General features: G+C 61.1%; 2 protein-coding genes across 3 annotated transcripts; one reads left to right on the top strand and one right to left on the bottom strand.

Annotated features, from left to right (window-relative positions):
* The first annotated feature begins 659 nt into the window (after window positions 1-659).
* Window positions 660-5,978, top strand: GPN2 (GPN-loop GTPase 2). 2 transcript variants are annotated; one of them, XM_082329835.1, is made up of 6 exons: window positions 660-696; window positions 1,573-2,018; window positions 3,534-3,690; window positions 3,890-4,050; window positions 4,717-4,847; window positions 5,353-5,978. In XM_082329835.1, exons 2-6 carry the CDS (start codon window positions 1,602-1,604, stop codon window positions 5,423-5,425), a joined length of 939 nt encoding a protein of 312 aa, XP_082185961.1. In that variant the 5' UTR covers window positions 660-696; window positions 1,573-1,601; the 3' UTR covers window positions 5,426-5,978. The 2 variants fall into 2 exon arrangements, with proteins under 2 accessions (XP_082185961.1, XP_082185962.1); XM_082329836.1 differs by having other exon boundaries at window positions 690-712.
* Window positions 5,979-11,457: 5,479 nt separating this feature from the next.
* On the bottom strand, window positions 11,458-12,387 carry SFN (stratifin; the record flags this gene model as incomplete). The annotated part of the gene is made up of 1 exon (XM_082329388.1): window positions 11,458-12,387. Exon 1 carries the CDS (start codon window positions 12,196-12,198, stop codon window positions 11,458-11,460), a length of 741 nt encoding a protein of 246 aa, XP_082185514.1. The 5' UTR covers window positions 12,199-12,387.
* Between the last annotated feature and the right edge of the window lie 3,514 nt (window positions 12,388-15,901).

Below are 15,901 nucleotides of genomic sequence, written 5' to 3'. Positions count from 1 at the left end.
AGAACTCGTAGTTCATGGCTGCCTGAGACCCAGGGAAGGACAAGTACAGACAGGGCCAGCCGTGGCACGGTAACTGTCCTGCAGAAACCTCGCTGCTGGCCCGCAGCTTCGCGTTGCTTGGGCGTGACGATCCCACACTCCTGGGAGAAACTCCTCAGGATGAAAGACTCGTCCTGGCAGCCTCCGGAGGAATTCTGCGGGAGGCGTTTCCCTGCGGTCGGGCGTAGCGGGTGCTTCCTTCCACGACTCCCTGATGTGCTCTGCCCCGTTTTCCTGACGCAGGCACTCTTCTGGGGTGGGGAGAGCCTTCGTCCCAGTGACCCAGTACTGGAGGGTTAAATGTGAATTAGTGAACACTCTGCTGGCAGGCTCTGGTCTGGCCCCGTGCACGTTCCTTAAGGATATCGCTGTCACAGGAGGGGATGCAGGGAGTGATTTTTCCCTTCTCTTGGAGACAGAGCTGGGGATGGGCTTGTGCCGGAGGGACAAGGGCCGGTGCCGGGATTCGAACCGGTGACCCTCACCCGATTCCGGGGTCGGGGTCCCGGGTTCGAGTCCCGGCGACGGAGGAGCCGCGCGTCCCTCCGGCCGCCAGGGGGCGCCGTGGCGGCGGCGGCCGTTCCTCGCCCGGAACGCAGCGCTCGGGAGCCGCGGGCGACCCGGACCCAAGGCCGGGTGCACCGGTGGCGGCAGGCGGTGAGCGGCCTAGCGGGTCCGGGGGGGGCTACCGGGGCGGGAGGGGGCGTGGGGGGACCTGGGCAAGGAGGGGATGTGGGGGAGAAGGGGGCGTGGGGGAAGGGGGGTCGTAGGGGAGAAGAGGGGGCATGGGGGAAAGGGAAGCATGGGGGGAATGGGGGTGCGGGCAAAGGGGGGAGGTGGGGGGAGAGGGTGTCATGGGGGAGCAGGAGGGGAAAGGGAGCATGGGGGGGAGGAGGGGAGGAAGAGGGGATATGGGGGGAAGAGGGGATGCAGGCAGAGGGGCGTGAGAGGGAGAAGAGGGGATGCAGGCAAAGGGGGGGATGGAGGAAGAGGGGACGTGGAACATGGTGGAAGAGGGGAGGCGGCAGGAAGATGTGGGACGGGGGGAGAGGGGATATGGGGGGAAGGAGCGTGTGGGAGAAGGGAGGGCGTGTGGAGAGTGGAAATATGGGGGTTACATGGGGAGGGGAGGAGAGGGGACGTGAAGGAGAAAAGGGATATGGAAAAAGGGAGAGAGGACATGGGGACATGCTGGGGCAAGGGAGGGAACGTGCGGGGGCTGCCCTATCAGGAAGGACCCAGCTAGGGTAAAACTCACCCCGCGCACGGGCAGGAGTGGGGATCTGCGTCCCGCGGGCGCAGCCCTGGGCTCCGGCTGGGGGTTTGCGCCCGTTTTCAGCCACGGCATCACCAGCTGGGGGTAACAGGGTAACGCCCACCCCGCATGGGGCTCGGCTGCGCAAGGGGTGGCGGGAGGCAGCAGGGACACAGTGGCACCTTCCCTTCTCCGCCCGCTCCCTGGGTGTGAATTCCAGCAGATCACGTTCGTATAAACGCAAATAAAATGGTAAACGGGAGCTTTTCCTTTCTCAGTCAACAGAAGGAGAAGGAAATGAGGCGACATGTCTGAGGGCAGCAAGGGGAGCTCGCTGGCCTTCGGCCAGGTGGTAATCGGGCCTCCGGGCTCTGGGAAGACGACCTACTGCCACGGCATGCAGGAGTTCATGGGCAGGATCGGGCGCAAGGTGACGGTGGTGAACCTGGACCCTGCCAACGAGGCGATGCCCTACCAGTGCGCCGTGGACATCGCCGAGCTCATCACCCTGCCCGACGTGATGGAGAACTTGAAGCTGGGGCCCAACGGGGGGTTGATCTACTGCATGGAGTACCTGGAGGCCAACTTCGACTGGCTGCAGGAGAAGCTGGCTGCGTTCAGGGGTCACTACTACTTGTTCGACTGCCCGGGGCAGGTGGAGCTCTACACCCACCACGACGCCCTGAAGAACGTCTTCGCTCAGTTGGCCAAATGGAATTTCAGGGTAGGTGTGGGGCTGCGCAGGGAGCCTGGCACCCCGCATGCTTGTGCAAGGGGCTCAGAAGCTGTACGCTGCATGGTCAGAGCTTTTGATTGTGGCCATTAATGACTGTTTTCTTTACTAACCTGTTTGGCCTTTCATGTGAAACGGCTTTATCAGGCCAAAATTGTCCCATTTTGTGCTCGGAGAGACTGGCAAAGGAGTGGCTTGTTCAGGGCATTTAATGCAGTGGGATTATCGTGAACAGAAACACGGATTCCTTCCTCACACGCTCTCGCTGAGCTCCAGGGTCCTCTCCACAGACCTTCTGTGTTTTATCTGGGTGGGCGCTGTATTTTGGAGTGGGGAGGTAGGTGTGTGCACTGGGAGAGCAGGGACCCTTTGCACGGTGAGAAATTCAGGCGTCAGGCCCTCCCTGGCTCTCCTGCAGCCAGGCCGAATCACTCTGCACGTTGTAGTACGTGCTCTGCGCTTTCTTGCACAATGGAAGATGCAAATGAGGAAGCGCAGGTGAGAAGAGTCCCATAACCAAGCTAACTTGCTTACGTTGCATTTGTTTGCATTTTGGCCAAAGCGTGAATGTGGAAACCCTGTATGGTGTGAGCAAGAAGGGCAAGTTCATTTGCTTGAGAATGTCACTGGGAATCTGCACTTTAGAGATTCTTTTTATTCAAATAAATGTACATGAAACTGTAGTTACTAAAATAAGATAGTTACATGGCTGTTCTGGTGCTCGCTCGAGTGCTTACACCTGCCTGTGAGCTTTAAACTGGCTTTTTTTTGCTGCACGGCTGTGACTCAGCCACGCTCGACTGTAGAGCCCTGACTTTGAGTAACATTGTGTAACAGGCAGGTTAACAGAGATCTCGGACCACATTGTTACAGCTGCATGAAACACAGGGAATCAAACTGCTCATTAATTTAATTATTAATTATTCTTTCAAACCACATGACAAGGGGTTCTCCCAGCAGAGCGTGGTGTGCTACAGTAACTGCTCCCGAGCGTACGCCATGTGTGAGCATTCCTGTGGGGAAGGTGGAAATCTGGGGGCAGTTGTGTCCTTCAGAGTGAGAGTTAACCCAGCTCCCACCCCCAGAAAACCTGCGGAGTTCAGACAAGCGTGGAAACTTCATCTGCAAAGAAAGAAGCCCTGAGAAAAGGGAGAGCAGTTGCAGGTTTGAGTGTCTTTCAGTACCGCTGGTGGAGCTCAGCACCCCTATAAGCCTCCCCACAGCCCTTTCTGTGCACCAGAATCTGGGTCCTGAATCCCCAGGTGCTCCATGGGTGTGAACGTGGCGATATATACTTCTGTATATATATGTGCACTCGTATATGAGTGTTTTGTATGCAGGAGCTGAAAGGTAGGTGGTAGCTTTCCCTACGTGGGAGTCTGTGTGGTTATAGTCAGGTCTGAACGGATTGTCCTCTAGCCGCTTCTCAGACTGTCCCAAGAGCAAGCGGATGGGCTCGTCACCGGGCCTGACCTTGTGCTGTCCCTTTGTGCCTTCGCTCTCCAGCTGGCTGCGGTGCACTTGGTGGATTCTCACTACTGCACGGACCCTGGCAAGTTCATCTCTGTTCTCTGCACCTCGCTCTCCACCATGCTGCACGTGGAACTGCCCCACGTCAACGTCCTCTCCAAGATGGACCTGATCGAGCAATACGGCAAGCTGGGTAAGAGCCTTTGCGGGAGAGACACGCGGAACTGGGCTGGGAATTGGGTGCAGGTTGGGTGCTCGGGTATGGGGATGTATGGCTGGGAGATGGTGAGGGAACTGCTGTAAATCTCACCGGCTTCTCGGTGGCATGTTCTGGCCAGGGAAGCCCCAATATTTACAGATTGCCTTCAGAGCTTCTTGGTGTTTCCCTGCAGCTTTCAACCTGGACTATTACACAGAGGTTCTGGACCTCTCTTACTTGGTTGACCATTTAGCTTCCGACCCCTTCTTCAGAAATTACCGCCGCCTCAATGAGAAGCTGGTGGAGGTGATCGAGGACTACAGCCTGGTGTCCTTCGTTCCGCTCAACGTCCAGGTGATGCAGCAGGAGAGTAGGGCAGAGAGAACAGGGAGCATTGGATGTGTAGTCAGCGTGCTTGGTAGCAGCTAGGTAACGTCTGCTTAGGGCCAAGAGGGCTGAAAAGCTCAACTGTGAAGAGACTTGGGGCTGGAGGGGGACGGTGAAACGCACCCAGACTTGTAAACGATCTGTGGCAGCGAAAGGAAAAGAAAAGGCTAATGAGCTTGGGGCTACGTGGGCCTTGTGTCCTGGGGCGGGGAACTGAGACTCCCCCCTGCATTCAGCTCTGCTGTGCCTGCGTTTCAAATCGGGGCAAAGTATTACCTAAAACATTGTTAGCGAGCACAAAATAATTAGAAGATTGGGAGGAATACATCTGGGAGGAAGGGCTGAGAAAGTTAATCTTGTAGTTTGCAGAAGCGTCAACAAAGGCAAATGGGCTGAGACAAGAGGTGATGAAAGGGAGCGAGAGGGTGGAGGGTGTCAGCCCGTCATGTGTTCGGGCTCCGCGGGGGTGTCCCTGTTGTCCTGTGGCCCCTCAGGGAGGCCGGCAGCGTGCTCGGGGCTTGGGCGCTGTGTGGGTGGCCCAGAGCCTCGGAGAAGATCCGCGGTAAAGCCCAGCGCGAGCTCTTGCCCCAGGGGAAGGGCCGTGTTCCCTGTGCGTCATCTCCCTCCTTGCAGGATAAGGAGAGCATGCGGCAGGTGATGCAGGCAGTGGACAAAGCCAACGGCTATTCCTTCGGAGACCAGGAGCACAGGAGCCTGGAAGCTCTGATGTCGGCAGCAGTGGGAGCCGATTTCCACTTTACTTCGTATCCTTCTGCACCAATCCTCTGTTGTGCTGAGTTTTAATTTCTCCCTCCCTGGGGAAGAGAGCCCGGAGGTGGGGCTGGCAGTTTGCAGGCCCGGGTTGTTACTAACATCATCTGATCCTGTTTGGTGATCTGCGTGTAGCGAGCAGGGCTCAGCCCAGACCTTAGGAGACAGTTGTCCGCACCAAAGCCGCCACGTTTGTTGCTAATTGATACTGTGCATGTGGGAGGAATCTTTTGACAACTTCCCTCTCTCTCACTCTCACTTGGCCTGGTTTATTCCACCTCATCCAAACCATACAATTGATTCTCCTGTACTTGTCGGGCCTGGGATCAGCCAGAGCCAGAAATAACTCAGGTGATGCGTGCTGCTGCCAGTGCTGCTGTCTTCCTGCCAGCCTTCAGGCTAACGTGGGGCTGGTTCCTTGCTGAGAACGCTAAGAGCTCCTTGCAAAGGGAGTGTTTGAGCCCAGCCCCTTGTTTTCCTTAATTACTGCGTTATCAGCACGCTTGCAGTGCAGGAGAAGTATGTGCAATCTCAGGACAAAGCCGTGGAGGAAGAAGCGATGGATCTGTAACACACCCGCCTCTTCCACAGCTGCTCTCGGTTTTGACACCTCTCCTTTTCCTACCGGGAGCTTAAGGGATCTCTGCGTCGCAGGGATCTCTGTGGCTCAGACCGAGGGAAAGCCTTTCCAGGCAGAGGTCTAGCTGCTGGACTCTCTAAGGGTTTGACCTCTTGTGCTCCAGCCCCGCTGCACAGAGCAGCGTTTTTGCGGGAAGGCGATGGCTGTGGGCAAGGCAAGCCGGGTCTTTCCTTAGGAACAAGAGAGATTTAGCCAGGTGAAGGCATGGTTAGCAAGGGAGACGCAAGCTAAAGGAGACTGGCCTTGCCAAGGCTCCTCCTCCCCATCATGACCAAGATGATCCAGAGAAAGAAAAGTCCGTTGGAGCAGTGAGACTTGAGACAGAAGTTCTTGGTTTGCTGCATAGGAGGAGTGTGCATGGGCCTTGTACTCGGAGGAGTAATCAGGCTAAGAAGCCTCCGATCTGTCTCAAGGAGGAAAGAAAGATGGTTGTTTTTTTTAAATAATGACGGACTCTTTCTTAATAAAACACTCCTTCGTCTCGCTTTCATCTTGTGAGTTTGCTGAACCTGAATAAATAAACCCAAGAGTGCTACAAAGCCCAAGGCTACGAAGCCTCTGGTGGGAACGTCCCAGCAGCTGGCGTGTTGTGTACTTTGCAGAAAGGCCCGGTGTTTGCGATGTCGTGTTCCCCTATGATCTACCCGAGAACAGACAAAGCGGTTGCTGGAGGGCGTGAGGGAGAGCGGCTGTGGGACGTGAAAGCAGGTCACTCCTCGTGCGCGCTGATCCAGGGGCTGAACGCTGGCGGTCGGTGTGCACGCAGCGTGCTGACAGCGACGCGCAAACTGCAAGCTCGGCTTTTGTAGGCTTTTGATTAAGAAAGACCCTGTGTTACTCAGCAGGAGGTTGGAGCACATCGTTTGCATGTAGGGCCTTTCCCAGCAGCTGGTTTGTCTGCCCTCATCTACCTTCCTTTTTCTGGGCTTGCCTTCTCCAGACCCCAAATCCCGGGGCTTCCCCTCCTTCCCGTGTAATTCCCTCTCGCCAGCCCGCTGCAGTGATGGCAGCAGCTCCCAGCCTCATGTGCCACCTTCTGCATCCCAGCTGCAGGCAGCGGCTTGGGTCCCTCTGTGCTGCGAATCGGGAAGGCTGGGGCAATGAAAACCAAGGTGTCCGCACCGAGCAGCCCTCCGAGCGCCTGCCAGCAGCTCACGCAGCCGCACGTAGGATGGGAGCGGGCGAGAATCCCAGCTCCCAGCCCGGCGTGCAGACTCAGCATCGCTTCTTGCCCAAGACCTTGCATAAGATAAGACGGCTCCTTTGCGCAGGCCAGTTTGGCCCTTAGCAGGGCGATTGCAGACCACCAGCTCAGTGAAGCTAAATGCGAGTGGGGTCTCGCTTGGCAGGGACTGCAGTTAGGCGGGGAATTGAAACTAAATCTTCCTGCGTCTCACGGCTTTGTGGCCAGGATTTGGAGACAAGGTGGAGCTCAAGGGGAGAAGGAGGGAGAAGACACACACTTACACATGCACACACACACACACACGCTTGTGCTTTAACCAGATCAGTTCACAAGGAAAGACTATGCTGACATTTCAAATAGAAAAGTCAAATTCCTGTCTGCTGTCAGTGCCTGAGCTGTTTTCCCGAGAGCCCAGGGACTTCCCTGGATATTCCGGGCTGAAGCCCGGCGGCCACATTTCAGTGCTCTCTGGGGCTGAAGGTCTGGAAGCCAATCTAACCGCAACCGGAGCTGAAACTCCATCCTGGCCTTGGGGGCTTTGGGCTTGCCCCGATGGCCTTTGAGCCCCGTAGTTGCTGTAAAGCGATGGAAGACGTGATCATAAAAATGCGAATTTTATGGTGGCTCTTTTTCATGACTTTGAGAGATTTGGTGGCTTAAAAGGGCATTGTCAGGTCAAGCTGGAGTTACACAAGAGCTAGCAAAGCTTTTGAGGCTGTTTGGCTTCTATTTTAGTGCCCAGGCAGCATTTGCAGCCCCAGCCCTGCCGCACTGTGCCGGTCCTGGATAAAATGGAATTCAAAGGGGATTGATAGAAACCTCTCAGCTCAGGGAACCTCTGCTGTGTCCGAGCCAAGAAATGCTGAGGTCTAAAAGAGCTACAGCCTGAAAAGTGCAGCGTTTGTGCACCGAGTGGCTCTTCACAGCCCGGGTTTGGAAGGCAGGGGCTGAATTGGGACCTGCAGCTCGGCAGGGGCAACGCTCGCTGCTCCTGATCGGGGCGAAGCAGAAAACGGCTCTGCAGCGGGCAGGGATGGCCGGGGATCCCCAGTGCGAAATCCAGCCGGCTCCTGCACCCACACGTCCCCAGGTTGGGAGGGGACGGCCTCGCCAAGGCTCCCGGGGCTGAGGGAGGTGACACGCTGGCTCCTGTCGCTCCCGTTGAGCAATCAGCTGGGGCGAAGGGCCAGGATTAGTCACCCCAATTGGGGCACATCCCTGGGGGGGGCAGGCTTTCTGCCGAGCTGGTCCTACCTGCCCTGGCCCCTCCAAGCCCAGCGCCAGGAGAGGCTGAGCCCACCCCGACCACGTGTGGGACCTCCTGGGCAAGACTGAACGCGGCAGGTCGTGGTTTTGGGATGGAGGGGTTTAGGCTTCAGTTGCAGCCACTCAGCCAGGGTTTGCTGTGTCCCCTCCATCGCTTCCAGCCCCAACCCCTGCCTTGCGGCCAGACCACAGCGCCGGAGCCCTGGTTGTGCATCCCACCGGCAAAGCGTCACTGCAGCGGCTCGCTGGGGAGGCAGCAGTGCCCCAGAGCTGGGTTACCCCCAGGCAGCTGCAGGTTCCCTCTCCATGTCCCGAAACACAGTGCCTGGATCAGGCCAAGTCAGCCAGCCATCTGCGTGCAAGGGCGGGTACCAGGATGAAATGCTGAGCGTTTTCCGCAGCCCCCAGCCATTGCAAGGTGGGTCAGGGCTCGGCCCATGCTGGACGTCTTGCCAGGGCTGCAGGACAGACCAGACGGCGGGCAAAAATCCAGAGGATGGGGCCAGCGTGACCCCAGGAGCATCTGCCCCAGGAAAGTCTGGGGGGCTGCTGGCTCCATCACGGGGCTCCTGCTTGAAGGCTGCAAGTTTCCCCATCGAGGGGTATGAAAAGCCTCTCCAAAAACTCAAAAGCCCCCAGATCAAGCACCCAGGGCAATCCTGTCAGTGCCCTGGGGTGCCTGCCCGCTGACAGCCAGCCAGCGCCGTCTCCCTTGGGTGCCGACACCAGGGAGGTGCTGTTGGTGGCTCAGCCTCAGCTGGCCCCGCCAGGCAGCCAGGAGCCGGCCAGCCCCGGCCCCGGGCACAAAGCCCTGCGGGGAGGTTGTGAGAGCCAGGGACAAGGGGCAAGCCTGGCTGTGGATCCTGCAGCCGTCCAGCCCCACTCAGGACCGGCAGAGCCTTTTGCAGGCAGAGCCTTTGACTGGCAGCAGTCCCCACTTGCCCAGAGACCTGTTTCAGTAGCCTTAACTCCCATGGCTGCTAGCCACAGCAGGCGCAGCCCCTGTGCACGGGGCTGTGCCAGGACCCTGCTCCCAGCACCTGGCTGGGAGGGTGGCTCCGGGGTGGGGGACACTCTCTGGCCCCAGGGCACCCACGTCCCTTTGCTCTACTGGTGTTAAAGACACTAAAACACGTATATTTGAGAGCTCTGCTGCGTGCCCCTTCCTGTGCGGTATCAGGGATGCTGAGAGCATCCTCCCGCCTGTCCCAGCCAGGGGACAAGGACGGGGATCGGTGTCCCGATGTCTCCCTTGTCCCCTCTGTCTGGGTCCACCACCCTATGGGGGGCCCTGGGGAAGGCCCCGTGCTCCCCGGCAGCACAGCCCTCACAGGAGATGTGATGGGGCCCGGGGGCCTCCCTCCCAGCCCCGAAAAAGCTGCTGGACCGGCTGGGAGGCCGGGGCGCATTGTCCTCCTACATGGCCCAGCCACGCTGCCATTTCGGGCGCTGTCGAAATCGGTTAACTCCCGGGAGGCTGGCGGGAGCCCTGTTGTCCTCCCGCCACCCATGGGCCCCCAGAAGCGGTAGGGGAGGACGGCTACCAGCACTCCCCAGCTCCCACCTCGCCGACCCCAGTTTAACCAGCCTGGGCTGCTTGTGTCCCCACACCGCTGGGTCAAGGGCCAGCGAGAGCCCTCGGCTCGTTTTTCACGTCAGCCGGCCCTGGTTTGGCTAATTACAGATCTGGGGCTGGTTCCCAGGCTGGGAGCACTCAGGGCCGGGCGGAGGCCAAGCGTCAGGGCCCCTCGCTGGCCTCCCCCTCGGGAACCGGCTGGGCTCCCCAACACCGCCGGGGGCCCCCCAGCTCAGCCAGGACCTGCTGAGCAAATTGCAACCTGCCGGGGCCGCTGACCCGGTCCTCGGCGGGGCCAAGGCGGCACCCACATTTGCTTCTACAAGATGCCATGATGGGGCTGGGGAGAGGACTGGGGGGTGGGCGAGGGGCTGGGGGGCTCACAGGGGTTAATCCCCTCGTCTGGGCTCTGCTCCAGCTGCTCTGCTCTGCGTCCCACCCCGGGAGAACAGGTTCTGGTTTGCGCAGATCAACCTCCCACAGCAGCCAGCGCTTTCCCACGGCAGAGCCCTTGCAAACCTCGTTACATCCCAGGGCGGTCCCTGCACAGGGAGCAGCAGCCCCGTGGGCTTTGCAGCGGGTGTCCCACAGTCCCTGCACGCAATGAGGGGTCGCTTCCCTCGTTGTGCCTCAGTTTCCCCAAACTTCTGGCACCTCGGGAGCTGGGTTTTGGCCATGCCGGGGCTTGGGGCTGGCCTGTCCCCCACGTCCCCAGCTGGGGACCCCGCTGAACCGGGGTGGCACGTCCTGAGTCACAGCGCGTTTCCTCCCGGCATCCTGGCATTTCCCATCAAGGGCCGGCTCCTGCCCAGCCCTGCTGCGCTTGATCTGATGAGCTCATAGCCCAGGGTGCCATGACTGTATTTTATTGTAATTATTTTTCATGTTGAAACTCGCGCTGGCGGGGAGGGCCGTGCTCGGTGAGCTGCGCCCTGCGCCGTGGCCGGGCGCCAGGGCCAGAAGTGCTGAGCTTTTGCCTGCCCCAGCGCGTCCGGACCTCGACAGGGATGTCCCCACCCCGATGACACCCCAGGGCTGTCCCCATGTTGCTGCTGATGTTGCTCTTGCAGGACCCCCCCGCACCTTGGACGAGGGGGGGGACCTGGGCACATGCACAAGGGCCTTGGTGATGGGTTTTGGGGCGCCAAGGGGGTGGGACACCCCACTGTGGGGTCGGGGACCTCGGTGCACCCTGCGGAGCAGCCAGCCCTGCCGGGGGCTACAGAGCCCCGCGGAGGCACAGCCCCCCCGCTGAGCCCTTCCACGGGCTGTGGTTTTGCAGCCGCTGAGGGACGGGGCTCCGTGGGCACCCCGAGACCCCATCGCAGGACCGGGGGGATCGGGGGCACCCGCAGCGCTGCTGCGAAGCCCGGGGCACCCGGCCCGCTGCCCTGTCCCGTGGGGCGGGAGGCGAAGCAGGCGCTGCCCGGCCACGTGCGCGGGGGAGAGACGAGGCAGACCAGAGGCAGGCGTGCAGGAGATGGTTTATTGGAGACGCACAGAGGCTTTGGTGATACGCGATCCCCCCACCCCGGAATGGGGGGGCTGCCCGGCCCCCCCTCGCCCCATCCCGGCCCCTCACCTCCTCCCGCTGCAGCTCCAGCCTCTGGAATGGTGGGTTTGGAGCTGGCACACACTGGGCTCCCCCACCCAAAATGTTAAATAGTGGGGGGCTGGCAGCCCTCTGGGACGGAGGCACCCCCTCTCCCTCCCTCCCTCCCCAGAGCAGAGGATGGGGGAGAGGGAAGGGGGGGCCATGCCAGAGCCATCCCCACTCCCGGCATCCAGGCTGAGGGGGCCGTGGGGGAGCTGAGATGCCTCCCCCCCCCCCCCCCCCCCCAAAAACACAACAAAAAAAAAAAAACCACGAAGAGATGCCGAAGGGACTGGAGGGGGGAGCAGATGGGGGCCGGTCCCCGGCTCCGCAGGGGCCGTTCAGTTCTTGGGCTCTTCGCCAGCCTCGCCGCCGTCTTCTCCGGCGCACTCGGCTGTCCATAGCGTGAGGTTGTCCCTGAGCAGCTGCATGATGAGGGTGCTGTCCTTGTAGGAGTCTTCGCTGAGCGTGTGCAGGTCTCCCATGGCCTCGTCGAAGGTGGTCTTGGCCAGGGAGATGGCCTGCTCGGGGGCATTGGCGATCTCGTAGTGGAAGACGGAGAAGTTGAGGGCCAGCCCCAGGCGGATGGGGTTCGTGGGCTGCATCTCCTTTTTGCTGATGTCCATGGCCTCTTGGTAGGCTTCCTGGGCGTTGTCTATCGTCTTCTTGCGGTCGTCCCCGGTGGCCACCTCGGCCAGGTATCGGAAGTAGTCACCCTTCATCTTCAGGTAGAAGACCTTGCTCTCAGCATCGGTCGCCTTCTTGATGAGATACTTGTCCAGCAAGGCCAGGACGTTCTTGCAGACGGTGTTCAGCTCCCTTTCCACCTTCTCCCGATACTCGTTCACCAGCTGGGCTTTGTCGTCCCCCTCTTCGGTTTTGTGCTCGATGCTGGAGATGACCCTCCACGCCGAGCGCTGGCACCCCACCACGTTCTTGTAGGCGACAGAGAGGAGGTTGCGTTCCTCGTTGGACAACTCGTCCCCGTGCTCCACCACTGCCTTCATGAAGTCCGCCATGTCCTCGTAGCGCTCAGCCTGCTCGGCCAGCTTGGCCTTCTGCACTTGGTGGTTTCTTGCCATGGCTGGGACGCGGGCGCAGGGCAGACGCTTGGGCGAGGAGCGGGGCCAGGAGCCGTCGGAGCCTCTGCGGAGCCCTGCCGCCGGGATTCGTTTTTGGCTGAGCGTCGGAGCCTCGAGCAAGAGCGGGAGGAGCCAGTGAGGCCAAAGGAGTGTCCTCCTCCTCCTCCTCCTCTGCTTCCTCCCCGCCGAGCCCGGCCTTAAAAGGAAAATTGCCGTGAATCATCGCCCGCGGGCGGTGGGTGCCGGGGAAGGGGCGAGGGGGGCGGCCAACGCCCTGCCCTCCCCACGGGTCCCCGGGCAGGGCTCGGCAGTGGGTGCAGCACCCGTGGCTGCCCCGGGGGATCTCCCCGCAGCCAACACCCACCCTGGGACGGAGGGGGACGCCCGTCCCGCTGCTAAAAGTGCTCGGAAGGGGGACAGCGGGTGCGCTATCGTTTTGGGGGAGTGCGCGGAGACGCAGCAGCGCTCAGCTCTTCCCACCACCCCCCCTCCCCCAGAGAAATGGGCCACGGGGTGTGTCTGGTCGTAAAAATGGTGTCCTCTCCCCCCCCAAATCATATCACTGTCGTTTTTATACGATGATTAACTTTGCTGGTAATTGCGAGGGCTTGACGGGCAGGTATTTATTCCCACAGGTGGGGAAACCGAGGCAGAGAGGCTCAGCAGCTTGCCCAAGCACCGCAGGAGGGACTGCCCCAAAGCAGGGCACGATCGCTCCGTGCCTTTGAGCCGCCGCATGGCGGGACCGGCCTGACCCCCCGAAACCTCCCGTAGCGGGGAAGCCACCGTCGGTGCGAGCCCGGATCCAGCCGGCGGCGGGGAGATCCACGGCCCCGCAGAACTCAGGGTCCCCCACCGTTTGCTCCCAGCCTGGGGCTCCATTTCCCCATCCCAGCATCTCGCCAGGGACTTTTTTCATCTCTCAAGCTGTAATTGAAGAGGTTTTGGGGTTCTTTTTTAATTTTGGGGGGGGGTTTTGGTGGTTTTTTTTTTTTACACAAACTTGCTGTCGGTGCTGGGCTGCGGGTGGAAACGCGCCGCCCCGATTAGGATCTGTGCTTCGTGTTGCGCTGCAGTTTCACTCTCAACCTGCTTAAGCTTGTTGCCACATGCCGGGCGCTGGCGGCTCCTCGCCGTGCTGGCGAAGCCTTGGCCTCGCAGCCTGCGCCAATCCCCGGCCTTATCTGCCGTGCGGGAGCCGTGCGGGAAGGGCAGGGTGGGGCGGGCGCCCGGCGGCACCCAGCCAAGGCAGAAAGGTTTTTTTTTTTAAGCAGCATGACTCCCTGCTTTACTCATCCCTGCAAACAGCCCCCGGTGCCACCCCGGCCAGGAGTGCACCGTCCCTGTCCTTGCCCCCCTGCCTCGCTTGGGTCCCACTGGGACGGGCGATGGAGGATGCTGGGGACAGAGGACGCGAGAAAGACCCGTGGATGTTTTTCCCAACCACGTGCAGCCCAGGAAAACACCCCCAGCCTCCACACCACTCCCTCCCCACCCTGGCAAGGGGGATTCGGGGCTGCTCACCCCCTCGCTGGCCAAGCCCTGGGCACATGGTGGGGCTGGGGCTGGGGGACCCCTGCCCATGGAGGGGCTCACACGCGGTGGCAGCACGAGGGCGTCCGGCTCCGCCAGCCCCCCGCAGCCCCTCCGTGCCCCCCCCAGAGCTGCCCATGCGCAGTGCCTCGCCAGCGATTAGAGCTCCTTCCCCAGATGAGTGTGAGCCACCGTGCGAGCAGGTTACGCCCCGCCGAGTCGGGAAAAGGCATTTTCTGAAGGAACGGCCACATGGGAGACCACTGCCCGTCTCCCACTTGAGGAGCGGGGGAGGCAGACCTGTAGAGACCCTCTAAGAGCTTCAAGCAAGCGCAAAAGCCCCCATAGAGGCGCCGGGGGCCAAACGGGCAGCCCGCTGTACCCAGCCCCCTAAAAAACACCTCCTTCCCTTGCAAAAATGCAAGGCAGTGATCCCTGGTGGGAGTTGGGCTGAGCCCGCACCCCTTCGAGCAGCAAAGCCGTACATGGTTGGGGTCCGCATCCCCCAGCCCTGGTGATGCACTCGCCGCCAGACCCAGCTTCAAAGCCTCGGGCTGATCCTGCACCAGCCCGGCTGCATTTGGACCGTTTAATCCTGTGCCGGCTCCACTCCAAGAAGGCCCTGGGGGGAGACCCCCCGGCAGGACCCCCTCAGCGGGACGAGAAGCTCAGATGGGGTTTGCGATGGCTCGGCCTCGGCTCAGGCGTCTGCCGGCAGGCCCTGCCAAAGGGGCTGAGCTGCTGCCAAAGTTTGGTTGCAACGGGCTGAGAGGAGGCTGCAAAAACATTCTGCTCTACCGGTTTCGTGAAAATCAGTGGGTGGGTGAAGGGAAGAGCCCCAGATCGCTGCGCAGAGGCTGCGGGTGAGCTTGGCTGGAGCATCACCCTGCAGAGCACCTGCGGGTGCCCCGAATGCCGAAGAGCAGCACCAGACAGTGCATCGCCCCAGAGAGGGGGATACCCAGCTAAGCCCCAGCCCTGGGGGACGCTGCCCAGGCCAGCGCACATCTCCAGTCCCGTGAGCCGAGCTGGCGATGCTGCAGGCAGGCGTCGGCTGGGCGCTCGGGCGGCTCCGCGATGGCAGGCAGGAGGCAGAGGATGCTCCTGGCCGTCCCCAGCGGCACTGGAAGGATGCTCACAGCCACCCAGCCACCCCGTCCTCACCCGTCCAGCCCTGCTGCTCCCCAGGCTGTGGGGACGCTGCTGGCTCCCGACACTGCAGTGGCGGATGAGCTTCGCCAAGGGGTTCTCGCGCAGGCACTGCCCAATGCTCCTTCCCTGGCCCCAGCAGCAAGGCTTGTGCCCTCCCTGCTGTCCAGGAGGGTGCAGAGACACGGAAGGCTGACACTCGCCTCAAGGCCACGGCTAGTGCCAGGGCTGAGTTTGGGGAGCCCCTGGCTCCTGGCCCCGTGGCCGGCACGGCTGACGGCAGCAGGGTGCCAGCCCTCCATGGCTCCGCTCGGCTCCCCCGCCCCGCGCAGCCCCGGCGTGCCCAGGCAGGAGCTGCAGGCAGCAGCTCCCCTCCGCCGGCAGAGCAGCAGCCAGCCACTGGCATACAGTAAATAGGAGAAACTTTTATTTTGTTACAAAAGTAAAAGGCATAAATAGATGGTGAATCCTACTGGGGTCTGTGCTGGGGGGCAGGCCTGGCTGCACAGCTCCGCAGCGCAGCTCCCAGCCCGGCTGCCGGCGGTGGGAGCACCCGGTGCTGGGTGCTGGAGCACCCAGCCTGCGCTGCAGCTGCTGGCGATGCCAGCTGCAGAGGCGGCTGGTCAAGGTCCTGCGGGGCTTGAACGCCTTCCCCTAAAACTAGAGCTGCGCTAAGATGAATCAGGGAAGGGGGAGCTGGCCGGGGGGGTTGCAAGGGTAAACTCTGACCACGCGCTAACTCCCGTCCGCAGAGGGGACTCTGACACACGGACACAGCTCGGAGAGGGGCTGGTGGGGTTGGGCGTGTAATGCCACCAGCTCGGCTGTAAACGCGCTGGCATGAAGCCTGCTCGTTTTGAAAGCCCGCTGGAATGCTAACCGCTGTCTTCCAGCATCTACGGGAGGGCAGACACCTTCACTGGGGGTAAGGCTGGTGGCTACTGGGAGCCACCGGCAGCCTCGGCTCGGTCGCACGAGTCTGTCCAGCAGCAGGAGACAGCAGGACTCCAGTTATTGCACT

Source organism: Platalea leucorodia (assembly GCF_965183815.1).
Source record: "Platalea leucorodia genome assembly, chromosome: 18".
Taxonomy (NCBI): domain Eukaryota; kingdom Metazoa; phylum Chordata; class Aves; order Pelecaniformes; family Threskiornithidae; genus Platalea; species Platalea leucorodia.
The sequence above is the reverse complement of the archived record's forward strand: the minus strand, read 5'-3'. Positions and strand labels throughout refer to the sequence as shown.

Coding starts and splice junctions, on each gene's coding strand:
- GPN2 (XM_082329835.1), top strand. CDS start 1,602: ATGTCTGAGGGCAGCAAGGGGAGCTCGCTGGCCTTCGGCCAGGTGGTA. Junction 3,691..3,889: donor CGAGCAATACGGCAAGCTGG/GTAAGAGCCTTT, acceptor GTTTCCCTGCAG/CTTTCAACCTGGACTATTAC. Junction 4,848..5,352: donor GCCGATTTCCACTTTACTTC/GTATCCTTCTGC, acceptor CTGCGTTATCAG/CACGCTTGCAGTGCAGGAGA.